The sequence below is a fragment of the Manihot esculenta genome, chromosome 18 (assembly GCF_001659605.2).
Source record: "Manihot esculenta cultivar AM560-2 chromosome 18, M.esculenta_v8, whole genome shotgun sequence".
Taxonomy (NCBI): Eukaryota; Viridiplantae; Streptophyta; class Magnoliopsida; order Malpighiales; family Euphorbiaceae; genus Manihot; species Manihot esculenta.
Window position 1 is genome coordinate 5150334 of NC_035178.2, and position 25295 is coordinate 5175628.

The 25295-nt window shown below is 35.1% G+C and overlaps 3 protein-coding genes across 6 annotated transcripts; all 3 read left to right on the forward strand.

The window, feature by feature from the left end:
* The first annotated feature begins 1625 nt into the window (after window positions 1–1625).
* LOC110606520 (NADPH--cytochrome P450 reductase) lies at window positions 1626–9523 on the forward strand. Of its 2 annotated transcripts, XM_021745368.2 has the most exons (18): window positions 1630–2120; window positions 3111–3170; window positions 3290–3366; window positions 3469–3526; window positions 3638–3721; window positions 3799–3835; window positions 6013–6082; window positions 6222–6416; window positions 6530–6622; window positions 7034–7259; window positions 7365–7448; window positions 7553–7704; window positions 7791–7887; window positions 8030–8179; window positions 8254–8331; window positions 8423–8545; window positions 8624–8737; window positions 8932–9523. In XM_021745368.2, the coding sequence occupies exons 1-18, from the start codon at window positions 1827–1829 to the stop codon at window positions 9010–9012; spliced, it is 2073 nt and encodes a 690-aa protein (XP_021601060.1). In that variant the 5' UTR covers window positions 1630–1826; the 3' UTR covers window positions 9013–9523. The 2 variants fall into 2 exon arrangements, 1 of the variants encoding a protein (XP_021601060.1); XR_006349368.1 differs by lacking the exon at window positions 8932–9523 and having other exon boundaries at window positions 1626–2120; window positions 8407–8545; window positions 8624–8656.
* A 2092-nt stretch (window positions 9524–11615) lies between these two features.
* On the forward strand, window positions 11616–18390 carry LOC110606519 (NADPH--cytochrome P450 reductase). The gene is made up of 18 exons (XM_021745366.2): window positions 11616–12224; window positions 13227–13286; window positions 13403–13479; window positions 13562–13619; window positions 13729–13812; window positions 13904–13940; window positions 15007–15076; window positions 15217–15411; window positions 15485–15577; window positions 15994–16219; window positions 16327–16410; window positions 16514–16665; window positions 16758–16854; window positions 16981–17130; window positions 17204–17281; window positions 17376–17498; window positions 17577–17690; window positions 17950–18390. The coding sequence occupies exons 1-18, from the start codon at window positions 11928–11930 to the stop codon at window positions 18028–18030; spliced, it is 2076 nt and encodes a 691-aa protein (XP_021601058.2). The 5' UTR covers window positions 11616–11927; the 3' UTR covers window positions 18031–18390.
* Window positions 18391–19096: 706 nt separating this feature from the next.
* On the forward strand, window positions 19097–24814 carry LOC110606592. 3 transcript variants are annotated; one of them, XM_043953052.1, is made up of 6 exons: window positions 19097–19675; window positions 19769–19961; window positions 20061–20147; window positions 20505–20888; window positions 23175–23484; window positions 23651–24814. In XM_043953052.1, the coding sequence occupies exons 1-6, from the start codon at window positions 19605–19607 to the stop codon at window positions 24544–24546; spliced, it is 1941 nt and encodes a 646-aa protein (XP_043808987.1). In that variant the 5' UTR covers window positions 19097–19604; the 3' UTR covers window positions 24547–24814. The 3 variants fall into 3 exon arrangements, with proteins under 3 accessions (XP_043808987.1, XP_043808988.1, XP_021601160.1); XM_043953053.1 differs by having other exon boundaries at window positions 19777–19961; XM_021745468.2 differs by having other exon boundaries at window positions 19103–19675; window positions 23331–23484.
* The last annotated feature ends 481 nt before the right edge of the window (window positions 24815–25295 follow it).

Consider the following 25295-nt stretch of genomic DNA (forward strand, 5'->3'; position numbering starts at 1 on the left):
ATACAACTTCAAAGCGACAAATATTTCGCCTTATAATATGATGAACTGACCTAATTAGTTACGTATCAATGGCCACATTTCTTCATTATTTGTTGTTTGAAATATATAATTATATTTGTTGTATGCGTGCTTCCATGAATAAGATTAAAATTTTAATTAATTAATAATATGAAAAAAAAATTACTCGAGTAATTTTCTAGTTTCACTTGTAGAAAAGAAAAAGTTATCAATGAATTTTCACTTATTTACTATTGAAATATCTCTAAACTGAGAAAATGTCGGAATTAATTGTAAAAAAAAATTATTACTCACCATTTTATCACAAAGTGTGAAATTGGATTCAAATTTTTTAAAAAATATATATCAAATTAATTTTAGTTTTATTTTAATATTAAAGTTTGCTTTTAACTATAAATTTTAAAAACTTAATATATTCAGTATGTATTAAAAATTCTACAGTTTAAAAACAAAGAATAAAAGAAAACTATATAATTTAAAAAGCACCCTACCCTATACCTTTGCATGCAATTAATTTGTTTACTTACCATTTATTTTCAATCAATTTGTTTATTAAGTCAAAATTAAATAATATACACCAAAATTAGTAATTCCTTACAAAAATTAGTAATTCCTTACAAAATTAGTAATTCGAATATTAATGATATAAATAAGATACGAATCTGGATCGAGTAATTTTGCGGATATTTACTGTTACATCCAACCCAGCTTTACAACGAGGTTAAACTCTTCAACCCATGTTTATTTGGGGATGTTCAGCTCAACGATATTAATTCCTCCGAGTCCCATTGGAGTCCAACTAGCCAATCATGCAACCTACATTATACACAGTACTGGGACGCATGAAGCTCCAATAATCAACTTCCCTTTCTTTGAGCATTATTGTCTTTGTCAGCAATAGCATGCATGGGTTTGAAATTTTTTCATTGCCATTTGTGTTTTTCTTTTTCTACGTAATTACGATTCTGATAACATGATAGATAAAGGCAAATTATCCACAACTTGTTAAAATACAAAGCTGGCCTTGCAACAATGAACCCGGTGAGGTATTATTTGCTGGCTCGGTTAAAACTACTCCCATCACCGATATTTTTTAGAGAAGAATAAGATCTCCATCCTACCACTTGCAATTAACATGCAACACAACAAAAGATACATGCAACTAAGTTAGAAGGATAGAGGAACGTCGGACGAAGCCAGCAGAGAAAAGGTCGACTGCCCAAAAGTTCAAAAGGAGATGAGAATAAACGAGGAAAGAAAGTGAGAGATTTTTCTTTTTGCTCCTTTTGATTTCTTTACTGTAAACTCAAGTCTACTGTGTAATTTATTTATAGTTGCTGTGGAGAGGAGGATAACTGGACCGTCTGGACGAGGGCCCCCTTTTCACCTCTCTTTGACGCGGGAAGAGGGAGTTAAGCCATTAATATTCTGAAGAAAGAAAGACAATAATGTCAAACTTTTAGCTCGCGGTTGCCATAAAGACACCCACTTCGGGAAAGGAGCTCTCAAAATAAAAAAAAAAAAGGAAAAAAGGAAAATAAAACAACTGGTCAAGATCTCGGTGGGTCCCTTCTCCATACACCAAACCTACTTCTCCTTGTCTCCACTGTCTCTCTCTCTCTCTCTCTCTGCTCCTACCCAACTCTCTCTGCTTACCCACCCCCATCTTCTAGGGCTCATTCTCGATGCCACAAAGGGATAGAAGAAACTGAACCAAACCAAAACCAAAGCCGATTATTTCGAGGCTTTGAATTATTTATTATTGTATTGTTTAATAGTTTTGGTTTGGATTTGGATTTTAGATCGAGATGAGTCCCAGTTCGGATTTGGTCAACTTCGTTGAGTCGTTGATCGGTGTCTCGCTCGGAAGTTCTGTGTCCGACTCTGTGCTTCTTATTGTAACGACGTCGTTTGCTGTTATTGTGGGGTTGTTGGTATTGTCGTGGAAGAGATCGTCGGATCGGAGCAAAGAGCTGAAACCTGTGGTGATTCCTAAGTCGCTTTCAGTGAAGGACGAGGAGGATGAGGCTGAGCTTGCGGGTAGAATTAAGGTTACTATCTTTTATGGGACTCAGACTGGAACAGCTGAGGGCTTTGCTAAGGTATGATCATTTTCTTTTAATATGATAATGAGATTGTTTGTTTCGTTTTTGGTCTGGCCTTTGATTATGGATTGGTGTTTGGGGATTTGGCTGGATTGGTTAAAAGAGAACGAGAATTGATCAGCGTGGCTGTGGATGAAGGTTTGTTTGGCAGTCAAAGTTAGGGGATTATTTTGACTGATGTGAAATCCGAATTTAGTATTTGGTTAACAGCGGCTAATAAGAACTGCCCGATATGGTCTGGATTTTTAACTTAGTTTTTGGGTGATAGAATTTGGCGTTGAACTTTGAAACGAGTTAATGAGCTGAATCTAATTTTATGGGCATTCTTTGACAAGCTTGGAAGTTGGAAGTGGTTTTGTCAATTTCGAGAAAAAAGCATTAAGAGCCACTTTCCGATTGTATGTTAAGATCGATGAATTCAAGCTACACCTTGGAACTTGACCTCTGGGAGAAAATTGCGATAATATTAACTTTTCAACATTATGGGTTTTGATAGATGAAAAACTAGTTAAATGGAGGATTTTAATGTGCATATTAACTTTATTAGCTTTTTGTTCTTTGTTCTTTGTTCTTGTTGTGTCTATTGATTCCATGGTATTGGCATCCTTGTATGCATGATTATGGTATCAATTTTGGTTGAAGGCCTCAATCATTGCTAAGGTGGGGTACATAGGGGCAGATATGTGTAGCTTAATTTTATGATTTCAAGAGACCCTGCAGCTAAGTTCCATAAAATTTGGAGTGGAGCCTTACAGAAAGTGATGGCATAGTGTAAAAATTGCATGTGCGTTGCTGGGGATACAAATACAACAGATGATTAACTCTTTGGATAGATGTAATCTTCTGTTTGTCATGTGTTGTGTTTTTGATGTTCGGTGTTATAATTGGAGAGCAGCTGCAGAATCGTGTATTTAGCATTGTCTTAGAGCACCCCTATTTTGTATTATTTAAGCTTTTAATTATTGCTTTCCCTAATTATTATTGCAGGCCTTAGCTGAGGAGATCAAGGCAAGGTATGAGAAAGCAGCTGTTAAAGTTGTTGACCTGGTATGTTCATGGGATTGTTGAATAAGAGTGTGAAGTTGAATGAGAAAATTGCTTCCTTGGATTGTAGCTGTAGAATTATTATTATTATGATTATTTTTCTGTAATTTGGTTTGAATTAGGATGATTATGCTATGGATGATGATCAATATGAAGAAAAATTGAAGAAGGAAACGCTGGCATTGTTCATGGTTGCCACGTAAGGCAACTCTTTTCATTAATGGGCCTTTTGCATACATAAATCATATGATTGTTCTTTTAGGAAATGATGCTTTTTTTGTGGTTGTGTTCAACATTGCAGTTATGGAGATGGAGAGCCAACTGATAATGCTGCAAGATTTTATAAGTGGTTTACTGAGGTTGGTGATTTTGTTAAGATTCTAACACTGAATAACATTCCAAGACACATTTTATTGCCTTCTGTATCTGGCATTTTTTTTTCATGCATGATGATGGTGATTTAATTTCAGGAAAGTGAAAGGGGAGTTTGGCTTCAACAGCTCACTTATGGTGTTTTTGGCTTGGGTAACCGTCAATATGAACATTTTAACAAGGTAAATATAACAGGATATGTTGTTCTTTTCCTTCTTATCATTATTTTATAATTTGATGGAATGTCTTTGCAAAACAGATAGCAAAGGTGCTTGATGAACAACTCAGTGAACAAGGTACAAATATTCATATTTCATTCTCATTTTTTACCCGGTGTTTTGTTCATTTGCTTGTTTGTTTTCCCTTGATGGTTAGTAGAGTTTGTGTTATTGAGCCATATTAAATCTTGTTAATTGCCCAAATGTAGCAAATATTTTTGTTAAATGGTTTCATCTTTTCTAAATGTCCTTTTAATTTTTGAATCTAAGAGCCATGCCTTGGCTTTGAATCCATCAATGTACCAAGCGAGTAATGAGGTGAAAAAGCTTTAAAATTCTAGTCACTTTAGTTTTCAAAGCCAGAGAAATTTAGATTTATGGAACTTGTAGGATTTTATATGGGAAGATTGTCATATATGCTGGTTTTAAATGTTACATCTTGAAAACAAAGAGAGTGCAGAATAAAGTTGCAAATTTTTGGTTCCAAAAAAAATATCCCCCAATAAAAATAACCAAGGTCCTGAATATCATTCAGCATAGTTGCATAAGTCATAAACTCTGGTCTTACCATGTTCATAAAAGCATCAGCTTCCCAATAATAATCTCCATCAAATAATTAAATGAATATAGCATGCAAAATCTGGAAAAGGGATAAATAATTAACTAAATTCTTTTTCTCCAAGATGGTTATATGAACTCTGGTCTTACCATGTTAGCATATTGGTGTATGATTATTAGACTAGGAGCATATAAAATATTTCCCTGAAACTTGTGTCTGAAATTCTTTTTTCTTTTCTATTGTGGGCACTTAAAAGAAGGGCAGGGGGAGGGAGGGTTTAAATTTGGAAGCCTCGTCACCTTGTTGGCTTTGCTGTGTGGTAGATGTTAATATCCATTCTTGTAATTTCACTTTTGCGAAGACAGTTGATACGAAGTCAATATAATGTTTTACTACTGTTCTTCTCTGCTTGTGAGTTTTTGCAACCACTTCCATTTGTAGCTTATAGTATCATACTTATAGTGTATTTCATTCTTGTGCTCCTTTTGGAAGGTGATTTAACTGTATTCCACATACATAGACATTCACAACTAGTTCTGCATCTGGCAATGGTTAGTGCTTGTTATTAGGGGTGTGCAATTGGTGGGTACCGAACCCAACCAACATAACTGAAAACCAAATTTTATTTATAAGTAAAAATTGAATCTAACTGAACAATATATACAACCGAATCGAACTGAACTGTAGTAAATCGGTTCGATTCAGTTTGAAAATTCTGTTCCTTTCAAATCTCAAACTTCATATGGTCAACCCTCAACTTAAAGTCAGATTTCCCAGAAAATTCCAACAAAAGTAAAAACTATATAAACAAATTTTCATTAACAAAATACATTAATTCAAAATCACAAGCTTTCAAATGAGATAAAATTACATAAAATAAAAAAAAATCAAGGGAAAAGAATGGAGAAGTTGTGGCCATAGTGCTTCTATCTAATGTCCTATTGCTCTAAGGTGCTTCAACGATGAGCGAGGGAGGCTGAGCAATGCTGCTGCGGCCTTGACAAGCAAGCTGCCTCAGTTGCACGGCAAGCAAGGCTGATGTTGATGCTGCTTCCAGGGTGCCGCTTGTTGCCTTCCGCGATTGACGTTCACTAGTGGATGGAGAAGATTAGAGTGGAAATATGGATGGAGCATGGAAATGGGTAAGAAACAAAAGGAAGAGTTTGTGAGAGAGATGGGGGATGGGAAAGGGTATAGGTGGCAGCTGCAAAAAAAGAAAGAAGAAAATAGGGTTCTCTGATTTATGAAATAATAAATTTATAGCAACCCTTGAATGGCTGAGATTTAAGTATATTAAATGGATTGTCATATTTAATTTTCAAAAATTGGAAAACAAGAGACAGTGGTGTTTGCGAGTCTCGAGCCTTGTATTCACAAAAACTAGTGAAAAGTTCCAACCACTAAGCTAAATTGAGAATTATTATAAGAATCATCTTCAAAATATTTTATTGGGGTTCGGTTCGGTTTTTCTGAAATCTATTTTTCCAAAACCGAAAGGACCTATTTATTTCGAAATTTTTAAAAAGCCGAAACAAAATTTTAAAATTAATTGGTTCGATCGCTTTATTCGGTTTGAACCGAATAGTGCTCACCCCTATTTGTTATCATGTTTTTTTTGTCGAGTTACTCAATGGTTTGAAGTTAAAATGATATTATTCATTTTAATATGATAGATACATCTTTGTGGTTGAAATAGGTGCAAAACGCCTCATTCCTGTTGGACTTGGAGACGATGATCAATGCATTGAAGATGATTTTACTGCTTGGTATACTATGTAGTTAGATTTGAACATTCATTAGTCTATAGTCTTGCAATATAAATTCAAGTCCATGCCTTCTCCATCCTTGAGAGTATGAAGCTTTTACGATTATATGTTGTATCAACTGCACGTTGGTTTTCTCTAGGAGAGAATTATTATGGCCTGAGTTAGACCAGTTACTCAGAGATGAAGATGATGGGAATGGTGGGTCTACTCCATATACAGCTGCAATACCTGAATACCGAGTGGTGATTCATGATACCTCTGTTACATATTGTGAGGATAAATCGACATACTTGGCAAATGGGAATACTTCATTTGACATTCACCACCCATGCAGGTATTTATCGTTTGCGTTTGTCATTTATTACACTAATTGTTTACTGATATAGAAAAGGACAAGCATCATTTTAATACACAAATTAGTGATATGTTATTTTTCTTTCTCTATAGGGTTAATGTTTCTGTCCAAAAGGAGCTCCACAAATCTGAGTCAGACCGCTCTTGCATACATCTGGAGTTTGATCTATCAGGGACTGGTATTATGTGAGTTTTTTTTTTCCAAAAGATGGTACACAAAAATTAATCGGTGAACAGCTAGCATGTTCTATTTTCCACTTCATGTATTTTCGTGATCCTTTTCAATACAATTATTAAGAAACTACTTCCAACTTGATACAAGAAGAAACAATTTTAATATTCTACAACCTGCGTTCTCTGGCTTGATGTGGAATTATTGATACATGATTTATTCTCAGCCTTTTTGTTTATCTATTGGAATGCATAGTTGACCTTATATTGATCTTAATGATATTTGCTTATAACCAGTATGCTTTAGCTCAGTTGTATGGGTTCATCTTTAGGGATGCGCTATCTTAGGTTTGAGTCCCAATTGAATCAAAATGAACCACAAAAGGTTGCTTATACTTTTTCTTTTCTATTTATTTGTTTTTTTAGATATGAAACTGGGGACCATGTGGGTGTTTATGCTGAAAATAGTGATGAAACTGTTGAAGCAGCAGGGAAGTTGTTAGGTCAACCCTTAGGTTTGCTATTTTCTGTCCACACTGACAAGGAAGATGGCACATCACTTGGAAGCTCATTGCCTCCTGCTTTCCCAGGGCCTTGCACCCTTCGATCTGCTTTGGCACGTTATGCAGATCTGTTGAATCCTCCTCGAAAGGTGATATTTGGCACATTGCTAGTTAGTCTGTCTGCTATCTCCTCCTCTCGGTGTGTTGATATTGTAACACTAATTTATTTACTGTATTGTGTTGTCACTTGTCAGGCTTCTTTGATTGCTTTGGCTGCTCATGCCAGTGAACCCAGTGAGGCAGAAAGACTAAAATTCCTTTCGTCACCGCAGGGGAAGGTCTCTGAAGCATTTATGTCCTTTTCTTATTATTTGCTCTTGTGAGTCATCTTTGTCTGTTCTTGGCTTCTTGCTTATGCTTGTCATTCTTTTTTGTTATCCAGGATGAGTACTCCCAATGGGTTGTTGCAAGTCAGAGAAGCCTTCTTGAGGTAATGGCTGAGTTCCCATCTGCAAGACCTCCACTGGGTGTATTTTTTGCAGCAGTGGCTCCTCGCCTACAGCCTCGCTACTATTCAATCTCATCCTCCCCAAGGTTATTTACTGCTTGTAATTGAGAATTTTAAAATGCATTTTTGTCTAATAAAGCAAAATCCTAATTCCCCATCATACCCTCTGCAGATTTGCTTCCAATAGAGTACATGTCACATGTGCTTTAGTTTATGGTCCAACACCATCCGGTAGAACTCACAAAGGGGTGTGCTCAACCTGGATGAAGGTAGTGTATCCTTAAATATATTTTATGCTACTGGACTCTTCTTTCCACACTTTTTGATGTTATTGCTTCATGTGCACTACCCTAGTAACATTTTTGCTTTTGTACTAACACCTGCTTCTAACGTGAAAAAAAAAAAAATCAGAATGCAATTCCTCTGGAGAAAAGTAGTGCCTGTAGCTGGGCACCGATTTTCATTAGGACATCTAATTTCAAGTTACCATCTGATCCTTCAATTCCAATCATCATGGTGGGACCTGGTACCGGATTGGCACCCTTTAGAGGATTTCTACAGGTTTGGAATCACTTCCTGATTGTGGGTTCTATTATTTCTTATCTGAAGAAGAAACTAATAATTGTTTCTTTCAGGAAAGAATGGCCCTGAAAGAGGAAGGTGCTCAGCTTGGTCCTGCACTGCTTTTCTTTGGATGTAGAAATCGTCGAATGGTTAGCATCTTTTTCATGCATGACTCTTCGTTGGATAATTACCCATACATTGCAATCCTATGCTCAATGATCCAGTGGTGTTTCTTTACAGGATTTCATATACGAGGATGAGCTTAATAATTTTGTGGAGCAAGGTGTGATTTCTGAGCTGATTGTTGCATTCTCTAGGGAGGGGCCACAAAAGGAGTATGTTCAGCATAAGATGCTAGAAAAAGTAAGTACTTTCGTACTGCAAATCAATGTCCTTGACAATCTGAAGACATAATTTATATTGTGTTATTTAATGCAACAGGCAGCACAAATATGGAGCATAATTTCTCAGGGAGGATATCTTTATGTGTGTGGCGATGCCAAGGGTATGGCTAGAGATGTTCATCGGACTTTGCATACGATTGTTCAGGAGCAGGTATTTCTTATAGCCCAGTGCCTTTTATTTTGCTCTCGTTTCCTTTTGTGCATGCTTGCTAGAGTTTCCTGTTTTAGTAGAGTTGTTAAGTGGTCTCCATGGGAATTTCTGTTGTATGAAATGCGGCCACTCCAGTACTTGAAATTATCTTTGTTTGCTCCCAATATCACATGCCTGTAATTTTTGTATTTCAGGGGAATTTGGACTCGTCAAAGACGGAGTCTATGGTTAAGAAACTCCAGATGGATGGACGATATTTGAGAGATGTTTGGTGACAGCTATACTTCTCACATTCAATCTTATGGTTGTTTGCAGTGACATTGAAGCATAGTATAGCATTGGGTTTATTCATCTACTTTCTCAAGCGTCTTGACCACTCATATATCTTCCATCCTGGAGTTGTAGCAACGATGGAAGCTGAAACTTTATTTCCTTTAAAAACTGAAATTATGTAGTCTTGATGCCTTTTCATCCTCTTGAACTTTTCTTTTACAAATACATCTCCAAAATGGAAAAATTCAAACAGGCAGAGCGGGTAGGAAGTAGCAAAGTGGCAATAGTCGCTCACAGGTGGCTTGTATGTTGATGTAGTCAAATATGGTATTGCAGAATAAATTGAAGATTAAAATTGTTCTTGAGAATGTGTTTGTGGTGCACTTGTACCTTTGTTTTATGATGGGTCAGAAATTTTCAAGAATGTATAGATTTTGAAGTGAAATTATTAGATGGATTCGATTCAGTATAAATCAAGATCATAAAAATAATGGGTTGTATGTAATTTTTTCATGGAGTGATCTATTTATTTGTGTTTTGGATGCGATGGATTAAATTCTATTCGTAAATCTATATTTTTTATCCCCGCATATTTTCATTTTTAATATAAAAAATAAGTTAATTTCTATTAAGTATTTATTTTATTTTTATTGCTCTTGATGAATTAGACATGATATCTCAAAAAAAATTAAGTAAATGTTTTATTAAAATTGGGAAATATTGCAACCTCATTGAAATGTTGATTAAAATATATAAAAGATTATGTACTCTTATTACATTAAAATATAATATATTTAAATATTAATAATATTAAAACATAAATAAATAAATGTTATTTGATTGTAACTTATTCATAATAATGGCAATTTATTATAGTATTAACAAGTTACTAAATACTGTGTAACTCAATCACAATTTAAAGTAATTGAATAACTAGTTAATAAAATTAAATAATTTATTTTATAAAAAAATCATCCTTATATTTGTGGGTGTGGGAGTCTGTGTAATGATTATGACATTTTAAAACTTCTAATTTCGTTTAATTAAATTATTAATTGCTTCAAAAATAATTCACTAAAATATGATTCAATTGGGAATAGCCTTTTTTTTTAAACAACAAATATTTTTCTTTAATCTTATAACTCATATATAATATTTGATAAAGTACATTAAAAATTTGTCATAAATGAGAAAAAAAAATGCAAAATTAGTTCATTAAAAAAATATGATTCAATCATTAGCAAATATAAATTTTTTATTTCTCTTTTGAAACAGCAAATATTCTTCTTTAATCTTATAATTGATATATAATATTTTATAAATACATTAAAAAGTTGTAAAAAATATGAAAAATGTGCAAATATTAAATAAAAAATATTATTACTTTAGACAAAACAATAATATATTTGACAAAGTACATTAAAAGTTTGTCATAAAGGAGAAAAAATCATAAAAAAAATATATTAAATAAAGATAAACGAGTCACAAAAATGTACATTAAATAAAGAATAATATTACTTTTGATAGAAAGAAGTTATTTGACAAAGTACATTGAAAATTTGTGATAGAAGATTAAAAAATATAAAAAAATGTATATTGAACCATTATTAATATTACTTTTAGTAAAAATAATATAATGATTTTCAATTAAAACCACGAATATAAATTGTTAAAAAATACTACAACCTAAAAGTCTTAAAAGAATCTAAAAAATGGCTTTTCTAAAAATAATTTTTTTTTTGAAATTTAATTATTGAAAATCCTATTTTCTTGTAGATATATGTGCGTATTTAAATTATAATATTAAATTTAATATTACTTTATACGTATAAACGTTCGTAAGTACTTCTCATAAATGTTATATATTAATTATAGGATCGATGAATAAAATTCTTACTGATGCCAGTTACTGAACCAATTTAAGAAAAAAAAAACAATTTAATTAAAATTAAGAAAATTTTATCCATTTAATATATATAAAAACTATAAATAAAAAAATATTGAAAGTCATAAAAATAATTTTAAAAATTTATTAATATCAAAATAGTTTTATCAAATGAAAATATTAGGCATCTGATTAATATTTACTTTAATTATTAAATATTTTATATAATTTCAAAAGTTTAAAGATTATATTTCTTAAAAATAGTAAAAAATAAATTATATTTATAAAAATAAAATTAGAAATATATACAATATTAACTTGTATATATATAAAATTTTAAAATAAACTATATTAAATAATGTTTGAATGTAATTAAAGTAAAATAAAATAATATATATTATTAATTGCATTAAAATAAAATAAATTATATATTAAAAAATCTTATCTTATTTTATGTTACCTCTACCCAAATAGGGTATAAGAATTTTATTTCTTAGCCGTATTTCTCCCAAGTTGTAGACAGCGGATAAGTGGAAAAGGGTCCTTTTTCTCACCTCCCTTTGGCGCAGGTAAAGAGAGAGAGGGAGAGAGAGCATTAAGCCATTAATAATATTTCAGAATAAAAAAGGCGTACAATGTCAAAACTTTTAGCTCGCGGCTGCCATAGGGACACGAACTCCGCCACACTTCCAGGGCAGACGCCACAGAACTTAGCAAAAGCGAGCTCTTTTCCTCCCTTTCTATTTATTTATTTATTTCAATAAAAAAAATAAAACAACTGGTCAAGATCTCAGTGGTCCCGTCTCCATATATCAAACCTACTTCTCCTTGTCTCCACCGTCTCTCTCTTCTCCCACCCAACGCTCTCCGCTTACCCACCCCCATCTTTTAGGGCTCATTCTCCAAAGCCACAAAGAAAAAAAAAAACTGAACCCAAACCATAACCAAAACTGAAGCCGAGTATTTCAAGGCTTTGGATTTTTTTTTTCAGTATTGAATTGTTTTTGGTTTGGATTTGGATTATAGATCGAGATGAGTTCCAGTTCGGATTTGGTAAGCTTCGTTGAGTCGTTGCTCGGAGTCTCGCTCGGTGGTTCTGTGTCTGACTCCGTGCTACTTATGATAACGACGTCGTTTGCTGTTATTGTGGGGTTGTTGGTGTTATCGTGGAAGAGATCGTCGGATCGGAGCAAAGAGCTGAAACCTGTAGTGATTCCTAAGTCGCTTGCAGTGAAGGACGAGGAGGATGAGGCTGAGGCTCTTGCCGGTAAAACTAAGGTTACTATCTTTTATGGGACTCAGACTGGAACCGCTGAGGGCTTTGCTAAGGTATGATCATTTTTTGTTAATATGACAATGATTCTGTTTCGTTTTGGGTTTGGCCTTTGATTGTGGATTGGTGTTTGGGGATTTGGCTGGGTTTGTTGAAAGACTGCGAGAATTGATCAGCGTGGCTGTGGATGAAGGTTCGTTTGGAAGTCAAAGTTAAGTGATAATTTTGACTGATGTGAAATCCAAATTTAGTATTTGGTTAACAGTAGCTAATGAGAAGTGGCTGGTATGGTCTGGATTTTTAACTTAGTCTTTGGGGAAAGAACTTGGCGTTGAATTTTGAAACGAGCTGAATTGAATCTAAATTTTATGGGCATTCTTTGATCAGCTTGGAACTTGGAAGTGGTTTTTGTCAATTTCGAGAGAAGCGGCAAGAAGAGGCACTTTCCGATTGTATCTTTAGATGGATGGCTCCAAGCCAAATCTTGGAACTTGGCCTCCGAGAGAGAAATGCAATATTAGTAACTTCCCAACATTATGGGTTTTCATAGACGAAAAGCTAAACAAATGGAGGATTTTAAAATTGACATTCACTTTATTAGTTTTTTATTCTTGGTTCTTGTTGTTCCTATTGATTCCATGGTATTGGCATCCTTGTATGCATGGTGATGGTATCAATTTTGGATGAAGGTGTTAATCATTGCTAATGGTGGGGTAAATAAGGGCAAATATGTGTAGTTTACTTTTATGATTTCAAGAGACCCTGCTGCTAAGTTCCATGAGATTTGGAGGCCTTATTGAAAGTGATGTCATAGTGTACAAACTGTATGTTTGCAGGTTCCTGGGGATAAAAATACAACAGATGATTGACTGTTTAGACAGATGTAATTTTCTGTCTGCAATGTGTTGTGTTTTTGATGTTCAGTGTTATAATCAGAGAGCCACTGCACAATCCTGTGTTTAGCATTGTGTCTTTATCTTATCATGAATCTATATAGTGCACCTTTATTTCATATTACTTAAGCTTTTAATAAGGATTTTCCCTAATTACTATTGCAGGCATTAGCTGAGGAGATCAAGGCAAGATATGAGAAAGCAGCTGTTAAAGTTGTTGACCTGGTATGTTGGTGGGGTTGTTGAATAACATTGTGAAGTTGAATGAGAAAATTGCTTCCTTGGATTGTAGTAGTAATATTATTATTATTAACTTCTTATGTAAATTGGTTTTGAATTAGGATGATTATGCTGTGGATGATGATCAATATGAAGAAAAATTGAAGAAGGAGACACTGGCATTTTTCATGGTTGCAACGTAAGACAAATCTTTTCATTTACTGGCCTTTTGCAAACATAAATCATATGATTGTTCTTTGTGGTTGTGTTCAACATTGCAGTTATGGAGATGGAGAGCCAACTGATAATGCTGCAAGATTTTATAAGTGGTTCACTGAGGTTGGTGATTTTGTTAAGATGCTAACACTGAATAACATTCCAAGGCACATTTTATTGCCTTATGTATCTTGCGTTTTTTTCATGTTTGATAATGGTGATTTAATTTCAGGAAAGCGAAAGGGGAGCTTGGCTTCAACAGCTCACTTATGGTGTTTTTGGCTTGGGTAACCGTCAATACGAACATTTTAATAAGGTAAATGTAACAGGATATATTGTTCTTTTCCTTCTCCTTCTCCTCCTGCTTATCATGTTTTATAATTTGATGGGATGTCTTTGCTAAACAGATAGCGAAGGTGCTTGATGAACAACTCAGTGAACAAGGTACAAATATTCATATTTCTTTTTCTGGTGTTTTGTTCATTTGCTTGTTTGCTTTCCCTTGATAGTTAGTAGAGTTAATGTTATTGAGCCATATTAAATCTGGCAATTGCCCTAATATTGCAACTTTTGTTGTTAAATGGTTTCATATTTTCTGATTTTTCTTTTAATATTTGAATGTAAGGGTTATGCCTTGGCCTTGAATCCATCTATATGCCAAGAAAACAATGATGTGAAAAGCTTTAAAATGCTAGTCATTTCAGTGTTCAAAGCCAGAGAAATTTAGAGAAATATTGTCATATATGCTGTGTTTAAATGGTATGTCTTGAAAACAAAGAGAGGATTGAATGAAGTTGTAAATTTTCGAAAAAGGAAAAAAGAAATCCCTAATTGAATTAACAAAGGTCTCGATATGGCTCGACATAGTTAACATAAAGGGCATCAGCTTCCCAAATATAATCTCCATAAAGTAATTAAATGAGTATAGCATGCAAAATCTGAAAATGGATAAAACTGACTAAATTCTTTTCTTCCAAGATGGTTATATGAACTCTCTTCTTACCATGTTAGTATATTTGGTGTATGATTATTAGGGTAGTTACATATAAAATATTTCCCCGGAACTTGTGTGTGAAATTTTATTTACTGTGGGGCACTTAAAATAAGGGCAGGGGAAGGGAGGGTTTAAATTTGGAAGACCTTGTGATCTTGTTGGTTTTGCTGTGTAGTAGATATTATTGTCCATTTTTGTCATTTCGCTTCTGCGTAGACATTGGATCCAAAGTCAATGTAATCTTTTACTACTATTCTTCTCTGCTTGTGAGGTTTTGCAACCACTTCCATTTATAGCTTATAGTATCATACTTGTTATTTATTTCATTCTTGTGCTCCTTTTGGAAGGTGGTTTAGCTGTATGCCACATTCATAGACATTCACAACTAGTTTTGCATCTGGCAATGGTTGGTGCTTGTTATCATGCTTTGTCATGTCAAGTTTCTTATTCTATGGTTTGAAGTTAAAATGATTCATTCATTTTAATATGATAGATTCATCTTTGTGGTTGAAATAGGTGCAAAACGCCTCATTCCTGTGGGACTTGGAGACGATGATCAATGCATTGAAGATGATTTTACTGCTTGGTATACTATGTAGTTAGATTTGAACATTCATTAATCTTTGCTGTTGCAATATAAATTCAAGCCCATGCCTTCTCCATCTTTTAGAGTACGAAGCTTCTTACAATTATATGTTGAATCAACTGCTTGTTTGTTTTCTCTAGGAGAGAATTATTGTGGCCTGAGTTAGACCAGTTACTCAGAGATGAAGATGATGTGAACGGTGGGTCTACTCCATATACAGCTGCTATACCTGAATACCGAGTGGTGATTCATGATGCTTCTGTTACATATTATGAGGATAAATCGTCATACTTGGCAAATGGGAATGCTTCGTTTGATATTCACCATCCGTGCAGGTATTTGCTGTTCACATTTGTCATTTATCACACATTAATTGTTTACTGAAATGTTATCTTTCTTTTCCTATAGAGTTAATGTTGCTGTTCAAAAGGAGCTCCACAAACCTGAGTCTGACCGCTCTTGCATACATCTAGAGTTTGACCTATCAGGGACTGGTATTACGTAAGTTTTTTTTTTCTTTTTTGAAAGATGGTACACATAAGTTAACTGCTGAAGAGTTACAGTCTCCCATTTTTCTTTTCATGTATTTTCGTAATCCTTTCCAATATAATTATAAAGAAATTGCTTCCAAATTGTATACAATAAGAATCAATTTGCATTTTCTACTACCTGCATTCTCTGGCTTGATGTGGAATTATTGATATGTTTTGTTCTCATCCTTTTTCTTCATCTATTAGAATGCATATTTGGCATTATGCTGATCTTTATAATATTTGCTTCTAACCTGTGTCCTTTAGCTCAGTGGCAAGAATTAATCTTTAGTGATGCGAGATCTTGAGTTTGAGTTCATTCGAAGTCAAAATGAACCACAAGAAAGTTTCTTATACTTAGTTTGCTCTGTTCATATGTTTCTTTAGATATGAAACTGGGGATCATGTGGGTGTTTATGCTGAAAATAGTAATGAAACTGTTGAAGAAGCAGGGAAGTTGTTAGGTCAACCCTTAGATTTGCTATTTTCTGTCCACACTGACAAGGATGATGGCTCACCACTTGGAAGTTCATTGCCTCCTGCTTTCCCAGGGCCTTGCACCCTTCGATCTGCTTTGGCACGTTATGCAGATTTGTTGAATCCTCCTCGAAAGGTGATATTTTCAGCACATTGCTAGTTAGTCTGTCTGCTATCTCCTTCTCTCTGTGTGTTGATATTGTAACACTAATTTGTTTACTGTATTGTGTTGTCACTTGTCAGGCTTCTTTGATTGCTTTGGCTGCTCATGCCAGTGAACCTAGTGAGGCAGAAAGACTCAAATTTTTATCATCACCACAGGGGAAGGTCCACGTAGCATTCATGTTATTTTTCTTTTTTATTATTTGGCCTTGTGAGTCATATTTTGTGTCTTCTCTTGCTTATGCTTTTCATTCTTTTTGTTATCCAGGATGAGTACTCCCAATGGATTGTTGCAAGTCAAAGAAGTCTTCTTGAGGTAATGGCTGAGTTCCCATCTGCAAAACCTCCACTGGGTGTATTTTTTGCAGCAGTGGCTCCTCACCTGCAGCCTCGCTACTATTCAATCTCATCCTCCCCGAGGTTATTTACTGCTTATAATTGATCATTTGAAATTGCATTTTTGGCTAATTGTTAGAATGCAAAATCCTAATTCCCGGTCCTACCTTGTGCAGATTCTCTCCCAACAGGGTACATGTGACATGTGCTTTAGTTTATGGTCCAACACCAACTGGTAGAATTCACAAAGGGTTGTGCTCAACCTGGATGAAGGTAGTGTGTCAACACCAACCAAACTCATCTTTCCACACTTTTTGATGTTATTGCTTCATGTGCACAACCCTTGTAAAACAGTTTTGCTTTTGTACTAAAATCCACCTCTACCCAAAAAAAATTCAGAATGCAATTTCTCTGGAGAAAAGTAGTGCTTGTAGCTGGGCACCAATTTTCATTAGGACATCTAATTTCAAATTACCATCTGATCCTTCAATTCCAATCATCATGGTGGGACCTGGTACCGGATTGGCACCCTTTAGAGGATTTCTACAGGTTTGGAATCACTTTCTCATGGTGGGTTCCATTATTTGTTGTCTAAGAAGAAACTAATAATTGTTTCTTTCAGGAAAGAATGGCCCTGAAAGAGGAGGGGGCTCAGCTTGGTCCTGCACTGCTCTTCTTTGGATGTAGAAATCGTCGAATGGTTATTATCTTTGCCATGCATGACTCTTGGTTGGATAGTTACTCTGATAACATTGCAATCCTATTCTCAATGATTTGGTGGTGTTGCCTTGCAGGATTTCATATATGAAGATGAGCTTAATAATTTTGTGGAACAAGGTGTGATTTCTGAGCTGATTGTCGCATTCTCTAGAGAGGGGCCACAGAAGGAGTATGTTCAGCATAAGATGGTGGAAAAAGTAAGTACTTTTGTACAGCACATCAATGTTCTTGACAAGCTGAAGGCATAATTTATATTGTGTTATTTAATGTAACAGGCAGAACAAATATGGAGCATAATTTCTCAGGGAGGATATCTTTATGTGTGTGGTGATGCCAAGGGTATGGCGAGAGATGTTCATCGGACTTTGCATACGATTGTTCAGGAGCAGGTATTTCTTATTGCCCAATGCTTTTTATTTTGCTCTCCTTTTCTTTGTGCATGCTTGCATGTGGAGGGAGGGGGTGTCCCACTCTTCTGTTAGAGAACACAACAAAAAGAAAAGCATGCATATGTGCGTGAAGCTTTTCTTGAGTAGAGTTGTTAAGTGGTCTCCGTGGGAATATATCTTGTATGAAATGTAGCCATTTTGATATTTGAATTTGTCTTTGCTTCCTCCCAATATCACGTTTCTTTATTTTGTGTTTCAGGGAAATTTGGACTCATCAAAGACAGAGTCTATGGTTAAGAAACTCCAGATGGATGGACGATATCTGAGAGACGTTTGGTGACTGCTACACTTTTCACATTCAATCTTATGGTTGTTTGCAGTGAAATTGGAGTATAGCATTGAATTTATTCATCTACTTGCTCAAGCTTCTTGACCACTTGTATATCTTCCATCCTGGAGTTGTAGCGGGTGATAACGATGGGACTGAAACTTGATTTCCTTTAGAAACTAAAATTATGTCGTCTAGATGCCTTTTCATCCTCTTGAACTTTTCTTTTTCAAACACATCTCCAAAGTGGGAAAATTCAAACAGTTAATAGCGTGTAGAGGTTGCAAAATGTCGATAGACGCTCACAGGTGGTATGTATGTTATTATAGTAAAATATGGTATTGCAGAATAAATTGAAGATTAAATTTGTGATGTTTTTGAGGATGTGCTTTTTTTTTTTTTATTAATGATAAAATTAGGTGATTTTATTGAAAGTCTTGAGAGGCAAAGATAAGATACAAAGCTTTCCTGAACCATTGGGTTACGCAGAAAAGAATCATCAGATCTAGTTCTAGAGTTTGGTGAACTGGTACCTGTAGACATCGGAGTAGCGTGAAGGATAATTTTTTAAAGAGTAGCAACCTTGGTTTGAAAGAATGGGCATAAATTTTTATGGATGTGTGTTTTAAAATTTTTACTATCTTCATTCTTTGCTGAAAGACCTGATCATTTAATTCTGGCTGCATTTAAATATCTAAACTCAAGCTTTGATAAAAAGTATCCACCCCTGAAGTTATATATATAAATCTCACCATGAAATTTTTAGCTCTAATCAAGGATTCAATCAATTCGGTAATTTTCAAGCGTTTAATTTAATTAATTTTATTAGAATAAGGTTATATTGCTATATAATTAGGATTAATTTAAATTTAAAATGTTATTGCATTGATTTTAGTTTTTATATGTTGAAAGGAAATATAATATCTTAAAGAAGTATAAATAAAAAATATATATATATATTAAAAATAAATTATTAATTCGTATACAAAACTAAACTTACTAAGCATTATTCAAATAAAAATAAATAAATTTAAACAAATTGGAATCTAAAAATATTAACTAAATTATATTTAAACCAAAATAGATAATATGGTATCTTCACCACAATAATAACTTTGCGTCCTCAATCACGGCCCTCCATCTCTTTCCATCACAAAGCCAAGGTAAAGTCCGTTTTCCAGATTAGCTTTAGCCGAGGGCATTATCATCACAGAGAAAGTACCGTCATATCCTCGTCGACTTCGAGCCTAAACCCCGCCCCGCAATTCAGCGTTTAGTCGTTTACCATTTTCTCTTTCCCTACTGCGCACCGTTTCTTTCTCCGCCCGAAAACATCCCCTGCTAGGCGCGTCTCCTACACGCTATTCAACGGTCGGTCCTCCTCCGTACTTAATACCAATTCTTCTTTCTTCTTCAGTTCTCGGCTTCTCTCCGGCCCTCTCCTTTTCTGAGTTTTTACTCTCTCTTTCCTTCTCTGTGTAAAACCCTTGCTAGGGTTTTGGCTAATTGGGACTTAACAAGTGGTTATTGCTTCAATGTTCTGTTTATCCTCTATATAATATGCAATTCTACTGTAAGCGCACACAATGATTGAGAAATCCACGAAACAAAAGAAGGGAATAGTTAGTGAAGAAGACATCTCGACTCTCCTGCAAAGGTAACTTCTTCATTCTTGTTCCTTTTTTTTTTTTTGAGATTTATTGGTCTTTTTTTGCAATTTGTTAAATCTCGGGGTTTTGGGTGGGGGAAGGTATACAGCGAATACAGTGCTGACATTGCTTCAAGAAGTGGCTCAATTCGAAGGAGTGAAGATTGATTGGAATGCGCTCGTGAAGACAACGACTACAGGGATTTCTAATGCGAGGGAGTACCAGATGCTATGGAGGCATTTGGCCTATCGACACGCCTTGCTTGAAAATTTTGAACATGGAGCTCAGCCTTTGGTTTGCTTTGCCACTTCCTTTCAAATTCCTTAGCTTCCTAAACATCCAATATATCCCCCCCTCCATTTTTTGAAGTTATTGCTCTTTTCTGTGATGCAGGATGATGACAGTGATTTAGAGTATGAATTACAAGCATTTCCGGATGTTAGTAGTGAAGCTTCAACGGAGGCTGCGGCTTGTGTCAAGGTAAATCTAAAATGGAATTTTGGGAAAGTCATGAACCTTTGTGATGCACTTATATTATGGTCTTTAATTAATCCAAAGTCCTTCCCTCTCACTTCTGGGAGTATTCTGGTAAGATGTTGGCTGGTGTAAAAAAAATTGAGGTTATGTTGCATTTTTGTGCTCTATGGAGAATGCCAAGAGGGCAGAATGATGTAATTTCTGGTGGGTTGCTTGGATCAAATATAATTGGGGAAGGCGTATCAGTCTCCATGACTAATGGGAGAATATTTTTATTTTTGAATTAATTTCTTAAAAAAAAATAGTGCCTTGTGATATGTAGAATCTATATGCTTATTTAATGCAAATGATTCTGTTTAGGTCCTGATTGCTTCTGGTTCACCAAGTGACTCCACCCACCCAAATAGCACAACAGTTGAGGCTCCCTTAACTATAAATATACCTAATGGGCAAGCAGTTAGAGCTACATCAGAAAATTTGCAACCTGCTACAATGCGAGGGATGAATATTACGGTTCCAGTTTCTGTTCAGAAACAGCCTCTGCCTGCAGCAACTTCCACTGAAGGATTGGATGCAAATGGATCTGCAAGTGGCACTATTCCTCCACGAAGGAAAAGAAAACCATGGTTGGAGTCTGAGGATATGGAATTGATTGCTGCTGTGCAGAAGTATGGTGAAGGGAATTGGGCGAATATCTTACGAAGCGAATTCAAGTGGGATAGAACAGCTTCACAGCTATCTCAGGTTGTTTTCCTCACAGTGGTCCCATTAATTTCACATTTTATTTTAATTTCCTCCCGTTTCCACCCCATCCTGCATGTCCTTATCATACATTACATATGGACTTATTTACTTTCTTTAGTCTCATAGGTTGGAAGAAAGCATGTAGGATTAAGTGAATAATTTTCTGTTTAAACTCTTTTTTGCTTTCTACAGTTGATAGAACCTTTGATAAAGAATCTCTATTCCTTTGTGAAATGGGATTCAAATAATCTCATAGCCAGTAGGTGGTTGCTTTGTCTTGGAAATCATTGATTAATATGATTTACATACGTTGGCTAAGCATATATGGAATGTTGCATACTGATCAGTATTTTCATGAAACTATATGATGTGATGATATTTATTCCACATGATTTGGGCAGTCATATTGGTATTTCTTTGGATGAAAATATTTAAGGTAATTCAAGATGAGATCAAATAATTGAAAATGTGGATTCAGGAAATAAAAAGGAATTGAAATGATCACTGGAAATTAAAGGACAAGAGATACCCTTTAGTCTCTTTCTTTTTGTGCTAATTTTTCATAATATATGTTGGTTTTGGCTTTCTGGGTCTTTATAGAATTGGCCCGGCCAATGCATGGTTTTGGATGGAGAGGTTCTCTAAGTAGATTTGAAGTCAGGTTTTCAGAATAAAGAAGCTTTTGTGTTTTGTTTTGTTTTTTAAAAAATTGCTGTTGAAGAACTATATGTGTGACTAATTCAAGCAAATATAGAGTAAGAATTGGGTCATGTGATGAACTAGATGCAACTCGATTAATGAACTAGGAGACTTAGTGAAGGCATGGTAATGCAAATTTATTAGTGTATAGATAGGAAGGATCAAGAAAAGGCACCAGAAGGAATATATAGAGAGAGACAACGTCGCTGAGGAATGGCAGGAGGTTTGCTGTAGCTAGAGTGGATAGCGCAGAAGCATGAAGACACTGCATAGTTGCTCAAGTTCATTTTTGAAATTGAGGAACCATATGGAATATATTTTTCATTTTAAATTTTGCAAGTGATCTATGACGGCTCTTCCTTACTCTGTTGCCCTCTTTCAGATAATACAAAATTTTCAAGTGGATGTGTAATGATATAGTGCACATTTTCCAGTACTCTCATTTTCTCTTCTGAAGGGGAAGGTATGAAAAAACAGTTACATGAGTTGATTCTCTGTTTGGCGCAACCACCGAAACATGTGCTGTGCTTTTGTCTTATATGATTATTTATTTTATTCTATAAGATTTCTATCCGAGTTCAATGCTAATCCTGGCATGAGCCCATGACCCTTTTCCAGCTTGTCCAAGGCCCAGGGACTTTCTGAAGTATAGTTACACATTAGCTGGTAGAAGATTTGAAGGTGCAGAATAAAGCTTTTATAAAAAAGATGTATAAAAAGAGTGAAATTATTTAATAGTTGCTGATGTGTGATAATGGTAAACACTGCATTTGATAGGAGGTCGAGAGCATATATCTGTGCATTGTCCAAGGGAGAGGGAGAGTACTGAAGAGGTCTATGATATTTATAGAACATTTGAGAAACAAATGCTGTGGGTTTGAGCCATGAAAACAACATCTCTACCTTCATTTGGAAACAACACTATGAACTGCCAATACTGCGTTGGATTTGTATATTCATTTTGAGTGAGCCATGTTTACTGTATTGTAAAGATTTCAAGAGTAGAACCAGTTCTTGGCATCATCTATGGAAGTCAAATGCATCTTCGTCCTTGTTGAAGTTCTATTTGTAGCTTTCTTTTAGCCATATATGTAATGGATTGAAATGCTTTTGTTAATTGATTTTCTTGAGAGTGAATAATCTATATCTAAGCTGATACAACGCGAGGAGAATGACACTTCACCAAACTTCTAAATATCATAATGTTGGTTCTGCATTTTCTTCTTTTTCCTAAGCTGCTGAAACTGACATTTACACATGTTCTGTAAACTTCTACTCAATGTTGATAATATACCTATACGTGTTAGCCAGAAAATAAACTTGATGTTTGGTATGAGAGCATTAAACTTCAATTATATTATTTGAAGTATTACCTCTTCATAAATAGAATTTTTGTTTTTAAGTTGCTTTGATTGATTTATTTGTTTAGCTTTATTTTATTGGGGACTTAATACTGCCATGTAATAAAATCTGTTGTCATCTACTCTGGTTAGGGTGTCTGGAGTCCACCTAGTTTTCCTGAGTTCAAATTCTGGCAATGGGAAAAAATTTCTGACCTGAATAATAAATTTTGCCTTTTCTACTAAGGTCTTTGAATCTGGCTTATGTCAACGAAATTTCAATCTGGGTTCACCTTCAGTATTATTTTTTCCTGGTCTATCTCCTATGAGATTTCGGGGCAAATTCTATGTTGTTTTGGGCCTGGTTTTATTTCTGCTAATGGTCATAGCTTGTCCCAAACAGAGGTGGGCCATCATTCGTAAGAGGCGGCTTGGCAACTGGAATCTGGGAGGTAACACAAGCGGTGTGCAGTTAACTGAGGCACAGCGAGCTGCACGTCATGCAATGAATTTAGCCCTTGATCCACCGGTTAAGAGCACATTTACAAATAACTCTGGTAATTCTCTTCTCTATCTCTTAGTATTACATGATGTCAAGTATATCCAAAAAGCAGGTTAAATTTTTGAGTTGGCATAACTATATTGAAATTTACATCTACTTAATTTTTTATTCAGTACTGGCAATTAGTTCAATGCGTCCAATTCATATGATTGTTGTTACAGGTGAAACATCGTCTTCCCAACCCTCATCTCAAAGACCCTTTGTAACAAAATCATCTTCGATGGGACCACTGGGTTCTGCTGCAAACTCTCAAGTAGCTGTGAACAAACTAGTGAAGCCTGATTTGAATTCAAATCCAGTAAGAGCTGCGGCAGTTGCTGCTGGGGCCCGTGTTGCTACTCAATCAGATGCAGCTTCATTGCTCAAGGCTGCTCAGGCAAAGAATGCTGTTCATATTATGCAAGCAAGCAGTTCTTCAATACCATCCATGCCTGGTGGTGCGTCCAGCCACTCTGAGGCTCGTCTTGATGTCCACCTTAATGACCAGGCAGCTGCATCGGTTTCCACCCATCCAGCTGTTTCAACCAGTGGCCCATGCGTTGCTTTGGAGAAAGCTCCCTCACCAACCACTGAGCCTACTCCAAATTCTAATGCTGAGCTTTCATCGAAGCAAGATGCTGAAACCACTGAAGAGACAAAAATTTTGTCAGAGGATGTGACAAAAGTGCAAGTCCAAGAACATCAAGGCATTGTCTTGGGAAATGTTCCTAGAGAGCAAGTTCAAGAAGAAAAAGCAGCCTTGCCAAACCAAGGAGCAGAACTTAAAACTGAAGTAGGTGTTGCTCAGAGTACTGATGTATCACGGAAAGTGAACATGGTGGATGTCCATGGCAACCAGGCTGAAGGGATTCAGAAATCTAATGTTGATAAAGTCCCGTCTTTGTCATCAGTTGGAAAAGATGAAAACCAATCTCCAGTTCAGGAGAATGGTGACAATAAAAGCACAAGCAACAAACAAGTGGATCTGCCAAGAGTGGCAACTGATGAATGCAGTGAAAAACTTGAAGCTGTGTGCAAAGCAGAGCCTTGCAATATGATGACTGACGGACAAGGTTAGTGAATCTTAGGGACAAGGTTAGACAATCTTGTGTAAAGTGGGAGAAATTCATTCTTTTTTCCTTTTCAGCGTAATCTTATATTTGCATTTTGATTGACTCTTGAAATTAATTAGTGTAAATTAGTTAACAGAATTTTGTGGAAGGAAAATGATTGAATGATGACTTGATTATGGTCCAAATCCTATTTGCTTCCTGCAATGAGATTGCTTGGACTGCACACGAGCATGTAAGAAATAAAGCTTTCTGTTGGGCGCTAAAATTCGCCAATTCTATGTGTCTAATCTTTATTAAGTTGTTGTTCCTCCTCGCTTCCCCTTCCCTTTCGATGATTTTGAAGCTCAAAAACCATAGAAAATCTTCTGCATACTTGGAATGTGCATAGTTAATCCTAGGGGTCTAAATTTTGGACACGACTTGTCTGAAGCGGATATGAAAATAACAAAAATTAAGGATAGGGTGAGCTTATTCGTATTTGTATCAAAATCGTATCAACTCATTTATATTTGTTAACGGAAATTGATATGTTTATGATAAATTGATATGTTAGCAATTGATACGTTTATGACACATTATACGTTTATGACATTGATACGTTTCTTTGTTATGCCATCAGTTAAATTCATAATTATATTATTAAAAAAATATATTATTTAATATAAATATTAATTTTTTATAAATTATTTATATTTTATTTATTAAAAATTTATTTAATATATGTATTTATATAATATTATATTGTTTTATAATT